Source organism: Echeneis naucrates, chromosome 7 (assembly GCF_900963305.1).
Source record: "Echeneis naucrates chromosome 7, fEcheNa1.1, whole genome shotgun sequence".
In the NCBI taxonomy this organism is placed as follows: Eukaryota; Metazoa; Chordata; class Actinopteri; order Carangiformes; family Echeneidae; genus Echeneis; species Echeneis naucrates.
In genome coordinates, this window is record NC_042517.1 from 5121694 (window position 1) to 5139166 (window position 17473).

Sequence of the window (17473 nt, forward strand, 5' to 3'; positions counted from 1 at the left end):
CATAGCGACACAGGCAGAACCGTGCCTCAACATGAGCGGAGACGTGGAGAATGGCACAGCATAGCACAGACATAGTCTGAAGCCACTGATATCCTCCACTTTCTAAGACACAAAGCAAATACAAATGAGTCTGGCTGCTGACACTGTACACAAGGAGACTCTCTTATTATCTAATACGGGAGATGCAGCAAAATGCTGCTGGAAAAAAAAAAACAAAAGCTCATCCAGTACAACAAAGAGGGTGAAATCAAATCAAGATCATGGCTTTTTGCAATACTCCTCAACAGGCTTGTACTGTACACTATTTAAATACACAATATTTGCTTAGCATTACCTTTTATTTGACCAGAGGAAAGATAGCAGGAAGAGTAGAGTAACATGTAAAAAAAAAAAAAATATTGGTGTCAATAACAATCTTGGAAGCCACTAAAAAAGTAAACATATCGATAGCTGCTGGTTCTGAAAGTGGGGCGCCTGACTCCGGAGCACGATGAATGTCAATTTGTCGTACTGGCAGAGCCTTAACCTTTCAGGATAGCTGAATTATTTAAGCACCACATACCTGTTGTGGGCCTCTGTTTCTCCATTTGGGTTCAGGCCGGTTAGGAGGCTGCAGGAGTCTATGTCCACGCACGGCTTTTTGGCCGCAGAGTGAAAATGGCAAGACAAATGCGGCAGGGGATTTGTGATAATTGGCCGTGCTGGTGGGCTAGGCGACGGGCCTGGAGAAAAGGTCGCAAGCATTGAGGAGCAGATCAGTGTGCCAGAAGGAGAGGAGGCTCTGTGTGTCTCCGGGGGTTTAGGTTGACTTCTCTCTCTTTCATTGTATGGGGCGAGAGCGCCCCAGCAAGGGCCATTAATTAAGCACAAGAGTAACTTTCAATTTGTTTAGAGGTCAGGAGCCCCAGTGTCACTGTCTTTGGCACAGACCAAGTTCGAACTAAGTCTAAGAGAAGTGATAGAAGGCGGAGAGACATATGGGAATGTTTAGGAGAAGGGAGAATGGAGAGGCTTAATAGCAGATGCACTGTCTGTGTGACTGTGTGCACGGAGGAGATGTGAAGGAGATGAGGGGAGCCACAGGGACATGGCTCACACCCCAACATGCTCGTGAAGCAGCTGTTCTCCTCATGGCAGAGAGAGCGGGGGCCTGCCAGCAGCAGCATGCTGCCGAGAGCACCGTGGTCTCCCGCCATAGCACAGAAACAGAACGGCACGTTTACGCACCTGTACACAACGACAACCAGCTGCACACACTAGCAGACATTCAGACGTGCTCGTCAATGCATATACTGTCACCCATTCTCCAGCCAGTCCAGCGTTGAGATTTTCAAGTTGAACAGTAATGTCAGGTGTTACAGAGTCAAATTCATGTGCTACAAATCTGATCTCAGACTCCGCTGAGGTGCATTTCCATTTGATACAAACAACAGCCTGCATAGCTAAAGGCAATTATATTTCTACTGCCTCCGTTTGCCCTCAGGTTGTAGACAGCCAGTCAAAGCCTCACCAGGTTTTCCTGCCTCTCTACCCTCGCAGTGAAATCAACAGAACAGTGCCGAGACTCATCCATGATTTATCTCAGTGAAATATTCATTATGTAGCCTTACATAGTCTGGACGTATCTGATGTGAATCTGGACCTGACAGCTCTGCTCCGTCATCACACATCACCTGAGCCACTCTGAATCCGGCACCTGTCTCCCTGCTTGCAACACAGAGGCAACTAAACTGATCCGAATGAATAGAAGACTATGGTAGATATAAAGAATCCATCTGTCTGCCTTTTGCCTGCAGGCATGTCCAGTCTGGGTCTGTAGCTACTGTATTCTGCTTGCACACAGACCTGTGACGGATCACTACAGCAAAAGGAGCTACTCAACTTTTCCCATTCAATTAGCTAGAGGGAGAAAGGGAGAGAGAGAGGGAGAGGAGAGGAGGTCTTCCTGAGGAGTGAGTCATGATGAGTACATGTGTTGGGCCCTTCACATGAGCGGCTGACAGCATTGGTCAGATGTATTGATCTTTGGAGATTGGTGAGCTTGCTATGAGAGGTGAATAGCATGGGAGTTCAAAGCTACTGGGTGGTGTTTGATACGTCAACACAGCCGTCCAAAGAAATTTGAACATTTAGAAAAGGTTAGTGGGAAAAGTAGGTTTTCAGCAGCATGAACAGATTTCTTTTTAATCGAAGAGTTATCACTCTGCCTTTCCAATTAAGTTACATTTGAATTATTCCATAAATTCCATTATATTCCATAAAATTGCTGAAATACTGTTTAATAGCACTGGAATGATCACAGCGACAACAGTTACTACTCATTTTCCTATATAACCCTAATTCAAGCGGTTCCAAAGTCATTATACTCTGAAGGACTAATGTTATAAGAAAAATGTAACTGCAGTGAATGGTGATATTAATAATGTATTCATGTGAGACAGAGACTGTCGCACGGTGGCCCAGGCTGAGGAAGGTAAGAGGGAGAAAGTGATAGCTGTGAAGAAACAAGGTCGTCAGCATTCCCTCCTGCCTTACCAGTCATTTCATTATCTCATCCCTCTCTCTCGCCCTTTAAAGTAGGAAAAGCGGGAGAAGCTATTGACCCCTCTCTGTGTTTCGTGGCAGGCAGTGGGACAAATGAAGTTTCCCCTCAGACCCCCTCCGTATTAATATCATAATTATCCCCACCTCTGTGACACCGCCGGCCAGCACAAACTCCACTGTCTGATTTGATGGAGAGGCGCAAGCGGGGAATTACATTCGATTAGCACTAAACAAGAGAAGGGGACACGAAGAGATAGAATCAATCAGTGCCACCAGGACCGACGAGATCCTTCGTCTATCTGCGTGATGTGGTAGCTTGTGGCTGGAAAGACTGTGCCTAGTACCTACATAAGTCATACAGGTAAGCCTCTATGTATGAGGTTTGCAAACTCCAGATGTAATTTATGTTATGCAGAGGGGAGATACATGAAGTTAAGATGTTTGTGATGGCTTGGGGACTGTGAATATTAATATATCATACTAGGCCCTCCTCATTTTTTTCCTGGATATTCTGAATTGGGGCCTTTTTTTTTTTTTTTTTTGAGTGACAAACCACACAGTCTGCTCTGGGCAGCTCTCTGTCTCAGCAGCAATTTGGATTCATTGTTTGCAACCCCAGATAACTGCGGTGGTACTTTTCTTCAGTCTCAGCCATTTGCGGGGATGGGCCAGACATTTTAAAGCGGTCTAATGCCATAGAGAGGTGGAGGTAGTGTGGCGGGGAGGAGCAGATTGAGAGTGAGAGGTGAAAAGAACAAAGGAAAATGAATGGAGTGAGAGAGGACCCCCCTCACAGGTCTTCATTCCTGTCCCCTGTCTCATTACCCAGGCTTTGACTCAATAAAGAGTGGATAAAGAGTGGATAAAGAGGCACACACCCACAGGCTAACCACCCCACCCTTTCCCTAAAATACCTTTCACCAACCCCAATCTGTCTTTCTTTCTCACTTCTTGCTTTCCTTGCAGTGTCACACACATCCAAAACACACACACACACACACCTCTTCCTACCTATTCTGCTGTGTTTTTTTTTCTTCAAACCTTTAAATCTATCTTTCTTTCCAGCTCTGCTTTCACTTTTTTTTTTTTAGCCTAACTTTTTAAAAGTTGTGTCCATCGCATGCTTTCTCTCTCTCTCTCTCATTCACAGTCTGTCTCTACCCCTCTACCATCTCCGTCCTCTATGTTCCCTCCCTGTCAGTGCTGTGTAATAGGAGTTATTTTCATCCCTGTCTCTCCGTGACTGTGGCCGCTGGATGGCTGAATATTTACATTTTTCACTCACTGGTGACCTTTCCCTGTTGCCGCTCTGGGAGCTCCAGTCTCCTTGCTGCTCTGCTGTTGACAGACTACTGCCTGCAAATCTCATATGGACACAGCAAACGGTACACAGGGAGTCAGGGACAGAGGGTTCAGAGACTGGAAAAAGGTGGGAAGAGAGAGCGAGAGGGAGAGAACGGGAGAGAGACTGCTACAATAACTGACTGACTGGTTTGAAGGGACAGAAGTAGTGAAGGTCTATCTGCATCTGGTGCAGTACGGGCAGAAGTGGTGTAATCTTTTACCTCCAGTGTCATCGTGATTGTGGTTTCCTGTCACCACAGATGGTCTGCAATAAACAGCCTGAAAAGAGATGTAAATCTCGGGGCTCAGGAATGTTCATTGCCAAAGAAAATACTTGGTTGTAAACATTTTTTTTTTTTTTTTTGGCAGCAGAAGGTTTTTTTTTTTGAATGAGTGGATGTATTAGCTGCACACCAGGGCCTGTGAGTCATGCAAAGGGGATATCCTGAGTAGAGTGAGAGGAAGAGAGGTGAGGGCCAAGGACTCAGTAACCGGCTGTTCTTAGCTGATGGTCTGCAGCAACAGGAGTGGAAAGTTGAGTCACTAAACTTCTCAAAGTTTGATCAGTGTTTATGGGCATGAATCCTAAAACCGACAGAGACCTAGAGGGGGAGGTTTAGAAAGGTTTAAGATGAAGGCTGTGCTATGATTTTAAAAAGGAAGTGACCCAGTCCGACCCAACTGTGCTATTCTCTGGGCGGTGTGTACACATGTTTCTGAATGTCAGCATGTGTCTTTATGTTATCGTGTGTGTGTGTGTGTGTGGCTTGGCTCTCCTGAGAACTCTGGCTATGTTTCATCCACCAGCCGTGCTCCTTTTGGCCTGAATTCAACTTCAAGGATAAAGTCACATTTTTTAAAGTCTTTCTTAAAACAATACCCACAGGCCCAAAGTGTATGGTAAAATAGTTGTCACTCACTGAAAAATTTCTCCCTCTCACCACTGGTTCTGAAGAAACCCCTTCTCATTTCTTGAGACGTACTATAACTTTAGTTGACTCCCACTTGATCTGACTCATATTAATTCCAGCTGGAAACTGTTAGGATTTTGCGGAGCTAATTTCCTGACAGATGGAATAACTACAGCTACCGTTAACTATTTCAATGTATACATTTAACTGTGGGTGTTTATATTGAGAAGCGGTGCAGAGATTAAAACCAATATATAAATGTCTTGAGTCTTGCATAAATGATGACAGGAGAGCTGCAATTGAATATGCCATACGATTATTTTGGTAATCAAGTCTGTGACAAAAGTTAGCCCACTTTATGGTCATAATCTTAACAGGGTTAACAACCCACATACTACCCCCCCCCACCACCACCACCACCACCACCACCCCCCCCACTCCAGGCACATTTGAACTAATGGCGCCGCACAATGACTCCAGAAAATTAGCACTGACAGTTTGCAAAGGGGAGCAAACCAGGGACTATATCAATCCTTAGCAAACACAACAGCTTCTGTGTCTTGTGTTATTTCCAGAATCAGATTGATATATTCTATAAACAATTATTTCATTGTTTTGCTTGCCCTCATTGCTTAGGAATTCTGTTAATGTGCCATGCCTCTAATCATTTGGAAAATATATTTAAGTGAAAATAACCTGAGTGGCTTGGCTGATTGAGCTCAGAGGAGACAGGAGGAGACATGCTTTTAGTCTGCTGGTGTTGTCATTACTGCCTGTGACACACACAGTGCCAACAGAGAGCAAGCGTGAAATAAACAATTGTTGTTTGAAAGCTTTTGTTTGCTGTGGGAACACTCTAATTATTTTGATTAGTATTTAAGCATTGTTGAGGCCAGTTTTTCCTCTTTTGTCTTTTCCCTACCGGTCTGCTCTTCTCTTGTGCTAACAGACGTTGCAATGTGGTGGTTGGTTAGACTACAAATGGATTTGTCTTGTGGGTCTATTCAGCACTATAGAGATTTTGTGAATCGACAAATCTCCTGTTCAGAAAATACAACACAGAGAAACTGAACTTGCAGCACAGTATCCAAAATATATTTTTTCTTCATCTATTTTATAGACTGACAGACAGGTAGACAGACAACAATGGCAGCAGCTCCACACACACCTGTTCCCTGTGTGCTTTATGCTCCCTTAAAAATGTGAGTATGAATGGTTGGACATATCAGGCACCTTCCAACAATAATGGCAGCCACGCTAAACGAGAATGATGAGATGTATTGGGGAGGTGATCAAAGGACTACTATTTACAACCACTCTCAGCATGCGGACTTGATGACCCACTGTAAGCGCAATATACTGTACGGGGAACCTCTTCCATCATGCTTTTACTGCCCATCACTGCAGCTGTTAGACAGGGGAGATGGCAAAGCTTTTAGCGGACTGAGATACCGTCCTCTTGCTGGACGGCGTGTATGGGCTATGCCATCAGAAAAGTGAATGACTGAGAAAGATAAGGGAAATGGAGGCTGCGGAGAGAAAAGAGTAGAAAGAAAGAGAGGTGGCAGGAGGAGGTGGTTAGGGAGGGGAGGGGATAGGTTGATGTCTGCCTGCCGGCTGTCAAAGGAAAATGCTTTGGTTAAATGGAAACTGATATCATGCAACTCATTCAAGTTCTTTTGGATAGGCTGGGGGAGTTGGAGGGGAGTCTGGTGCACTGTAGAGGAGGAAAGAAAGGAGCTCTTACCTGGAGCAGCCAGTAGCACCTACGGTGGAAGGTGGGGATGATGGAGGAGTGGACGTAGCAGCCATACAGACACTGGAAGGAAGTGAGATAGTAGAGAAAGAGAGAAAAGGGGACAGGAAGAAGGAGCATTACTCTACAGTTCAGTACAGACAGTAGGCTGCCCTCTCTATTGACCATGACAGCTGTGACCTTGGAACCTCTGCCCTCATCCCTCCTTATGATAACTTCCACATGAACCTGCTGGCAGATGGTCAGACTGTTGTTTCCTGACACAGAGATGGTGACCTGGGGGGGGGAGGGGGCAGAGTGGGTGAGGTTAACCAGTGAACAGCTCAGCACTGTTTCAGTATGACCATATGAAATCCTCCTTTCTCTCTCCCACTTTCCCCCTGTCCTGTCTGGAGAGAGCCCCTAACAGACCCTAACGATTCAGGTGATCCGTACTCTACCAGACCCCCCACCCCCTGCCGCTCGCACCACACAGGACACCCCAGCACATAACTAGAGCACAATGTTATTAATATCCTTATCGTAAACAGATAATACTGTGCCTGGGGGCTTGTTACCGTGGAGAGAGCTAGGCAGGACTGATAACGCCTCCTGGTATCTGGCAAAGGGGCCAGGAGACATTTTTCACCTGTCGGCAGCAGAGGAAAAAAAAAAAAAATAAATAAAAAAAATCAGCAGAGAAAGGTGCAGGGAGGACCCTACTTAAGGCAGAACCTATCCTCCTCACATGCTCCCTCCTCCCCCAATCCTTCTCTGGAAGATCCACAGCCCTGGCTCCCAGGTCACCCAGGGGGATGGCTAGCCTGCTTTTGCTTGTTTAAACAAAACAACAAGAGCCAACAACACTCTTACACCCACCCATCCCTTTTCACCAGCTGGGAAATGTTCTGAAAAAGAAAATGCTCTTAAGTCATGAAACTTGGCTTTTACAGGAATAAATCAAACAAGCTGGTCAAGAGGGTTGAGCTTCACTCTGCTTTCACTTTGGCATAACTGTTTAGAAATCTGAAGAAAACACAGCTGGTGTGATACATAAACTCTGAACACACATGCAGATACACACACACACACACACACACAGATACAAACACATGCATGCACGCGCGCACACACAAAACGACACAGCATCAGTATTCAGGAGCTGTGTTCAATAAGTTAAGGCTGGGTTCCTTGGGCAGTGTAGAAGTAAAAGAAAAGTGAGGGTGATGGGTAAGGGGGCAGGAGCGAAGGAAGGGGACGGGGAAAGGGTGGGTCAGGCACAGGGGTGTTGGGTTCCATTGCTTGGAGGACCATGTGATAGACAGGCTCCTTGAAGTATGTTACCTTAAGTGCTCATCTACTTTAAGTAAAAGCTGGTTAAAAAAAGAGCAGGCTCTGCAGAAGAAGCCAGTCTGCATGAACACAAACTGTCTAATTAATTACACTAGAATAGCACAGCAAAGTACATTCTTGGGCGCATAGCAAGAGACGCATTACGTAGCTTAAAAAAAAAAAAAAAAAAGTCAAACATCACATGAATGAACAAACACCAGAATGTGGCTGTGTGCGCGACCCAACACATTCACATGCAGACACAGAGTTCCTATGACCGATTCACAAGCAACAAAAGTCACATCAGCCTCGACCACTTCTCCAGGTGTTCCATTGTTCCAATCTCATCTATTGTGGACTGATTTCAATACTACCGAACTCTGCCCGTGAGAGTTTGAGATAGTGAAGGCATGCAGACTTCCTTCTCTTATTTTCTGCTGTATGCTCATCCATTACAGCTGTCTGAAATAGGACGTGCGCCTCCTCCCACTCCCATAGCTCTGTTATCCATTACTCCACGCTGGCAACAGACAGACATTTCCTTCCACTCCCACAGTGCATTGAACATCACATTACTACAGTTGACTACAACCGCTAGCTTGCACATTTCTGCTGTACAGTTTTGTGAGTATTTATGTCATGAACATTATTTTGTGCTCTTTTCAGGGATTATACGGTCATGATGCAATCCGTCGCGTCGGCCTATAAGGCACTAAACTATGCATTTCATTACAGTCATGTGTTACAACACTTGTGCGAAAGGTGCTTACAAGCAGAAATGCTGGTATTCAGTCTGTTCAATATTTGACTTTGAATGTGAACACCAAACAGACTTTTTTTTAAAGCAGCTTGCACAAAAAAAATCCAAATAATAAAAAAAGAGAGAAGGAAAATAAAAACCTTGCTGTCTTGTTAATTCTGATTACGGAGAGTTTATTGATATATCATGTTTAATACTGCACTAGCCTAAAGCCAGTTGGCCAACTGACAGTGGGCTGTGGTGTGGCTGCATGCACTTGGATGAGGCTATGGCATGCCTCTCGCGATTGACAGGTGGGCTGGTGCAACAGGCCTCTGTGACTAAGGCGACTGGGGAGTGAATAAATTAGCCCCCAGGCTGCTTTCCTCTCCCTCTGTTTACTCCATTTCTCAACCACACAAAGCAGTGTGCCAGACAAACAAGCAGCTTAAAGCATAACACAACTGTTGCACCTGTCCGTGCCAATATACAGTAGGCTTCAAACACATCGCATAGCACTCCCACTAACCCAGTCTCATGCAGACACGCACAAATATACACCTGCAGAATCGGAAAATAAACACAGAGCTACACTGGCTCATAAATGCAGGCGTACACACATGCTGCTGCGCACATCGTTATGCACACTTACACAGACAATCACAAAGGACCACCGTTGAAAGGCAGGCCAAGATATTTTTGAGAGCGCAAGCACGCCCACATACACAAAGCTCATCATACTTGAGCGCTTATCAGTAATTCAAGACGCATATCAGTTACTGGTGTTTCTGCTGCTCTCTGCATGCTGAGCGTCTGGGTGACAAAGTGATGGCAGCACAACCATTATTTGCTGTCTTTGGGCTGTGACAGATGACAGCGCATCACAGGGAAAGCAATTAAACCATAATTATACACACATACACACACATCCTCTCATAAAAAGTGGAGTTTCCGAATGTGTAATTTTGAAGAGCGCTTTCCGCACTGACACAAACACTGTTAAGCAAACATGCAGGTACAGGTACACACACATTAACACGTGTTAATGTGCTATCGGCACACTGTTGTGTTAGGACGGGGAGGGGGTTGTGTTTGAGACACAATGGAAGAATGATACACAACAGTTAATAGAAGTATTCACAAGCAGGGTGTCCATAATGTATTCATGTGCTGTCACCGCGGACAGCAGGAATAAAGAGTTACAGCGACGTGTGTCCTCCAAAGTCAGACACTAATGCAGCAAATTCATTTGGAGGTGTCACTCAAGCAAGTGGCCAAGGCGATGAAACATTGGCATGGCCCAATGAGATGGTGTTATTGTCTGCCCCAAACCACCCGCCCCCCCCCACCCCTCTTGGGTTGCTTAACCGGGCCCGGGTTGAGCAGGATCGTGGTTCACGGAGGGCAAGCAGGCCAGACATCCAAGTGATAAACAGTTCGGCCTGAATAAAGCCTTCAGATATAAAGGCAGGGCCACCAGTGGTTACCTGTCCTGCCTCTGGAGGCTACCGCTGCCCGTGGCCTGCCTGTTGCCCTGGCGACACCTCACTTACATTCATCCATCAAGGCTGACAGGTGTCAGGCACAGCACGGGATGTGCTAGTAAAATGCAAAGTCTGTGTGGACAACACCGACAAGCAAACACAGTTATAGTGAGACTGAGAGAGAGGAGACTCTCATTACACCATAATAATGTGTGAAGACAGTCCTAATCAGAGCGTGGCACCTTATTTATGTTGGCAATTTGCTGTTTTCCTGCAGTGATGCAAACATCTTACTTTTATAGGCTATCTATCTGGTGGACGGTGGAAGCGCACACATGCACACTCACTCACAGTATCAAACCCAGAAATGGGCGCATCCATGAGCAACATGCTTGGCATTTTGTTGAAATCTGACTTTTTAAATTTGCACTCTCTTCTCTCCCCATCAATCACGGACGGCCAACTCTTTCAAGGATAGTTTTCCCGCTGACTTGTCTGTCCTCGATTACTCTCTTAGCTAACACTTGTTCACACACATCATCACTCTGGATGTGAATAATTTGCAGCTACAGCATATGAAGTATCTCAAGTCCGGCAGTATTCAGTGACTTGCTACACACACTATTATACATTTGTTGACATGGACATCCACCTGGTAAAGTCACTGCTTCATTAGGAGGAATGTATCATTTTGTGCGTGTGTACTTCTGTTTGTGTGCATCTTTGTTTATGTCTATTCACATGGATGCCTGGGGCAGGTGCCTCAGCCTTGGGCACAGCAGCAAACATAGAGCGCACGTAGCAGCCAATCAGGCAGTACTATCAAACCCCATCCGTGGAGGGAACGCAAAAATCCATACTCAATAGAGATTCATGGACCATGCAAGATTCAAGCTACCCCACCCATTGACAGCATCCATGATGAGTATTGATCAGCCAACGATTTCTGGCTCTATATAGACGTGATTAGATGACTTGCGGCTGAAAAGTGCCACTTCCAGTTTGGAGGATGAGCTCATTTTCAACTGATACCGTAATGCTCTGCATTTCACCTGCTGTCTTTACAGTCAGCTGCTCAGCTTTGCTCTCTCCCAATCGTTCAGCGGGAATCAAATTATCTGTAGTGTCTGTTAGGGTGGCATCATGCCCAGAATTCCCATAATATACAGTATCTCTTTTGCATTTTGAATTCAAGAGAGAAATACACATCTCCTGTATGTTACTGGCACAATGACTGTGCCTTTTATCTCAGCTACTGCTTTTTCTATTACGATTCCTCTCCTTCGTGATACGCCCTTAAATAAGTCAGTACTTGTAAAGTTGTAGCAGTATAATTCTTCAATGCATCTGAAGACTTAAGCAACGGTTGATGAGGCATTATACATAATAAATCAAACGAGGCTTAGATTTATCTCCCCGGTCCTCTCTGTTGGACCAGCTGTAGCCTCTAAATCAGTCAAAACTGAGCGGGCTACAAAATGAATTGGCAGGCTGCGCCCGAGTTGAAGGAAAAAGAAAGAAACAAACCTAAATTCCGCAACAAAGCAAAACAAATGATGCTGTGGAAAAATGCATGTGTTATGGAAATGATCGACTCTAAAAATAGCATACTCATTGTAAAATAAACACAAAGAGTTGATAAACAGGCCCCGAAGAGGAGAATTAATTAGCCACGCTGGACGCGTAAACACAGCTATACATCAAGTTCAAGAGGAAAACAATAACAGAGCTGAGGCAGTTAGCGAGAACCTTCTGACCACTTGCCACACTGAAAGCCCCGACTGTCTCTGGCCTCATTCCTCAAGCCGAAGAAGACCAGAACAAATTTGAGACAAAAGAAAGGACAGACATTTTAGGGAGGAAAACTTTGGTGATAAAGCTGCGTATAAGAAGTATACAAATGAGAGTGCGATAGAAGACAGACGGAATAGAGCAAGAAAAGAGAGACAGAGAGATAGACAAGGGAATTTAAGGTTTACAGCTGCACTTTTATATCTGCCAGAGGAAGCTCATGCACATGCCCATGCACGTCTGTCTCCCTGACTGAAGACACGGTGTCTGGCGATGCTAATGCTAGCCAGCTGGGCTCACCGCCAAAGGCATTAAGTAGAATCGAATTCCACCAAACTAGCTTTAATCAGCAGGTTTTTAAGGTTAGAATTACTCTCCCTCTCCTCCAGCCCCCTGGCCAAGGTCAAAGCAGACACAGGCAGAGGCTGGGCTCAGCTAATGGGATGGAAGGGTGGCACGGGGCCTACAGCATGCCACTATACAGCAACACATACACACCCAAACCAAACACAGCTCAGCACAAACACAGCCGTGCATGTTTAGAGTATGCCAAGTCACACCTGCAGATAACAATAATGTGCATACGCCTATGGAAAGAGAAGTACAGCTTTACCTATGTGTGTGCAGAGTGTGCACAGAACCATAAGTGCAGCGGCTTACAGTGACACATAAGCTGCATAAAAATTCTCAACAGGATAGGGACAGAGAGAGACCCCATGTAAAATTCATCATCATCATAGTTGGACAAGGAACGTCATTTTAATATGGCTTGGGGGAAATAAAATCTAAAATCAATCTGCTTATCGGATATTAATGCAGCCAACAAGCCTCGATCATTTATCCAACTGTAGCTACATGTGTCCTGAATGTAGCACTGCATAACGACCCATTCACTTGAAGCAATCCTAAGAAGAATATTGAAAATCTTAACACAAAAAGAATGGGGTGAGACATCTGGGCCAGTGAATAGACCAGGCTGTATTTTTATACTTTGCAAAGAGCTCGCGGAGGCCTTGCCTTGACCTCTGCCTACCACAGCAGCCAATGAATTGATGCCTGTCAACAAAGGAAAGCTCAGTAAACCTTGCAATGCTTCTGTCAAGTACCCACACTATTAGAAAAGCCCGACACAGCCATGCCAGCAAATGTTTTCTTTTCACTGTTTCACTCCCGCTTTTGTTTTCTTCCTCTTTCTCCTCCCCTTGACTCACTTAGCTTCACATATGAGAAAGTGGCCTCATATCGGAGATGTACCACAGATTAAATGAGCTCAAGTCAAGTCTTTGTTTCTGATATGCTAATAGGCTGACTTGCAAATTTGTGTTTGAACTCTCTGCATCTTGATAGAGCCAAAAAAGCTTTAGTGAAATGTCTATGTGAGGAGATCAGCGTATTATACTAATGTGATGGATGACAGGTTACAAATGGATGTTAAGTGTATGTGTAAGAGGTAAAATAGCAAATGGAAAGCAGTCATTATCTCAAGATGCCACTTCCTTATCAGCTAACCTTTGAGCTGACCTCCAGATTGGCTGTCGCGAACAGACATGTAAAATATGTCCTGCAGCAAAAAGAGTAATGAGCATCTGTTTGCATTACGACCCTGGAGCTGTCAAGTATGACAGGCACTTCATTCTATTAAAAATGGAGTAATGGATACGGCAATCATACTGCGCCACAGTTTAAAGGCACCATGTCAGAGGTCAGATTTCAGCCGCCACTTCCATTGGGTGGGAAACAGCTGAGTCAAAGAGGACTTTCCTCTACCTGGTCTTTCCATCACGCTCAACCAACCTGAATGCCTGAGCTGGAAAGGTGCCGATGGGATGTGGAGACTCAACATGGATACGTGATCACTTGTACATCCGATTGAGAGGGAATTCACAGGGTAGATGCTTGGTAGTAGGCAAGCACTTAGAGAAAAACACAGAACCCAAAAAAATAAAAACTTGCCTTTGGATTTTTTTTTTTTTTTCCCTGACATTGTCCTCAAAAGCTGTGTACATATGCAACCCTAAAGGCATGTCCTGTATTTGAAATTTAATAATTAATTAATAAAATTATCACACGGTGAAACTGCTGCTGCTTAATAAACATAGATGGCATTGTATGAGTCTGTACAACCGCCCATTAACCTTCCCTCGTGTTAGCTGAGGTAAGGATAAAAGTGCCACTGTGTGGAGAGGGGGAGCATGTCCTTTGCATTAATGAAGGCAAACCATCCAACTCTCTGTTTCCCCCCTAAAACACACACACACACACACACACACACACACACAGCGGAAACCTGCTGAAAATGACATCACAGGCTCAGCCTCCCTGCCATGGGTTATGCCAGGCAGACATGATGTCTAATTGTAAGAGAGAGCTCAGATTTGTAATGCTGCACAGTTCTGTTAAGGCTGATTAGCAGAAGCTCACGCCTTCTCCCCCTCCCATGATCTATAGGCACTCCAAATTTCCAATATCTCCGGTGTGAGCAAGGAAGAGCTGAGAGAGACTGTAAATCATGACAAGTCCCACTGAGCAGAGGAGAGAAAAAAGGATAGATGGATGGAGTGAGAGGCAGTGAACGACAGGGAGAGATATTCAGCTTGTATGGAAACATGAAGGAGGAGAGGAATGGTGAAAATTATTGAGGGAACGAGGTGATGGGGAGAGGGAGTAGTGCACATATAGAGCAGAGAGGAACACACATCAGGGAGACATGTGAGAGTTAGGGAGGAAAGAAGAGAGGAAGAGAGGAGAGGAGATATGATTACCAAGGAAACAGCATGAAAAAAATATTCCTGCCGGGGAGGAAGAGACAGAGAGTGTGGAGCAGACAAAGAGGAGAAAGAGCATGGGGGGAAGAAAGGGAGTGGGAGGACAGAGAGACACAGAGAGAGAGACAGAGGGAGGAGAGGATAGAATGAATGCTAACAGGGAGCCCAAACCCAGTACTGAGGCTTTATCCTTCACAGGCGGAGGAGCAACAATCGCAAACACATTTTCTCTCGCCCTGGCCCTAAGAGAGATAAAAAAGCAATTTGTATTCTATTCCTATTCAGCGTCGCTTGGCCTGTTTCTCTGCCTGCATATTTGTAAACACAGCTTTGTCAGAGCAGCTTAATCTTCCCAACACAAACACAGACTACAGGAAGGAGGGGCGAGAAAGGGTGTGGAGGGGGAGAACGGTGATGAGGGGGAGAGGAGAGCAAAGGATGGGTAAGAGAGAGAAAGAAAGAGGGGTGAGGAAGGGCAGGACGAGGGTTTGAGGAGCAACAGAGGTTCATATGAGAAGCCTGGCAGTCCATCAGGGGTCAGCAACTTTTCCCGTCTCTGCCGCGGGATGCTCCAATGTCAGACTGTAACCGCAACGCATAAACACAGACACACACGTTAACTTTACTGACCAAGTGACTGCCGTCATCTCAGACCGCTCGCTAAAAGTCCAACAGGGCCACTAACTGACAGAAGCAAAGGATCGTGCATCAAATCCTTCCTCAACATACGACCTGGACAAGACAGATGAAAGAGGTGGGCTCCTGTGCGTCCTTAGCTGTCACCGTGCCTCTGTTTCGTGCTTATTATGCACATTTAGTCTGTCATGGAGCTCACAGACATGCCTCTCCAGCTCTCAGGGAAACAGGCCAGATTCCTACAGCCATGTGAAAGCACCTACACATCACAATCACTGACTACACATTAAAGCAGAGGGAGTGAAAGAGAAGACTTGGAAGTGGCAATCGTCAGGGCACACATTCGCTCACAGGAGCGTGAAATTTGGCATAGCGACACCTGCCAATACGCATTGCATTAGAGCGCACAAGGTTCAACCAGCTCTCTGGCCTTCTGCATCGCTCTGTATCTCTCTTTCTGCTCCTTCGTACTCTGACATCTCTTCATTATGGCCCACAGTGCCCAATTAAAGACTGATAGTAGCGGCGAAGATGGTCCTCCACTTCATAGTGTGGCAGAAGCCTTCATCAGCTTCTGTGTACTTCTTTTCTACCAACCCTCAACCCTCCTTAGCCCCAGCAGCACCCAGCACACCCAATTTGGGCAGTCAGGCTCAGCGACAGGATTAGCAGGATTGAGAGCAATGAGAGTAATGACATTGATCATGTAGGTACTAGGGAAAAAGCAGCAATCTCCCCAGGACTGTATACGTTTCCTCCTTTCTCATATCTCCTGTGCAGAGCTGAGACCTCCAGCAACAAAAAAAAAAAACAGCGTTTCAAATAATAGCAGTCCTGGCCATGAAGTTGTTAACACGCACCCCTGTGGATGGGCCAATCAGCAAGTACAGGGCATCAGCATACCCTGAAAACTGTGCTGTGGGGCTGTCAGATAGATAGATTACCAGGCTGCACTACAATATTGTAAAAATGCTGCCAAACTAACTTTTATTTCTCATTTTCTGCTGCCATGGTACCAACAAGTGTTGACCCAAGACAGCATTTCCTTAGTGGAATATTAAGCTCTCTGTTTTCCACTTTAAACAAGCATATAGTCAACAAACTTTAACTTTCCTAATGCTCATACTTCTGACTGTCTGTGTGTGGGGAGACAGAGAGCCCTGCAGACAGACACGCAGCCAAACACACAAAAGAAAGATTTGGAGAGACGGGGATTGCCACAAACAGACAGCGAGACAAGCAAAGAAAGACAGGGAGAGCTGCAGACACACAGCAGGCAGATGGAGGAGCCTGAGAGCCCCCGGGCAGCCCTGTGATGAAGACAGTGGGGAAGGCAACTGAAGGAGTCCATGTTATGTTCAGATTGTGATGAAGGAAAGAAGGGGGGTGGTTTTTTTTTTTTTTAATGGGGGAGGGGTAGGCAGACAAGAGAAAGGGAGTACGAAAGAAAAAGAGAGGGGAGGAGGGAAAAAAAAAAAAATAAAAAAATCAGCTGGCGAGCCAAAAAGGGGGAAAGGAAAGCAAATGAAAAGTGACACTTTAATTCAGAGGGCTTCTTCTGCCTGAGTTATTATGAGATGTTTGTAAGCTGGCTTGTTCATGCATCTCCCCTGGCCTCATGCCTGGCTCCCTCTCACTGAGGAGACCTGTGGCGCTAACCTGTCTTTATCTGAGCCGCACAGCAGGGGACAGCACTCTGCCACCATCCTCTGCTTTGATCCTCCTACCACTACCATCGCTGCCTTGCTGTCTTCCTTCGTCTCCTTCCTCCCTTGTTCCCTCCTCCATGATCGCTCATATGTGAAGCGTCTCACTCTGTCCTGTTGCTTCTTTGACACGGTCAAAATCTTGCATACTCCTCCACTCTTCATTAATTGCAAATTCTCTAATATGCTAGGCGAAGCTTAGCTTTGGCTTCAAAGAAACACTTCTGCCGCTGAGAGGAGAGAGAGAGAGAGAGAGACAGACAGAGAAAAATGCATTAAACAGAGCGAACATGTGTGGAGGAGAAAGAGATGCACACAGAAACGAGGAATAGCAACAGAAAGACAGGGTGAGAGGTCTATAGAAATAAACACAAGGAGAAAGAAAAATGGGACTGAGGCTGAGATGATTTGACATTCTCGCTGGGCAAAGCTTGGTGTTACAAGATGGGAGCCTGACCAGGGTATGATATTTCAACTGTAGAAGAA

The 17473-nt window shown here is 45.5% G+C and overlaps 1 protein-coding gene across 1 annotated transcript in view; it reads right to left on the reverse strand.

Annotated features, from left to right (window-relative positions):
- The window catches only part of camta1a (calmodulin binding transcription activator 1a), a 114171-nt gene that overhangs the window by 47091 nt on the left and 49607 nt on the right, over positions 1-17473 (reverse strand). Inside the window, exon 2 of the mRNA XM_029506279.1 lies at positions 6547-6618. Within this exon, the coding sequence (XP_029362139.1) occupies positions 6547-6618 (72 nt within the window). The remainder of the gene's footprint in view (positions 1-6546; positions 6619-17473) is intronic.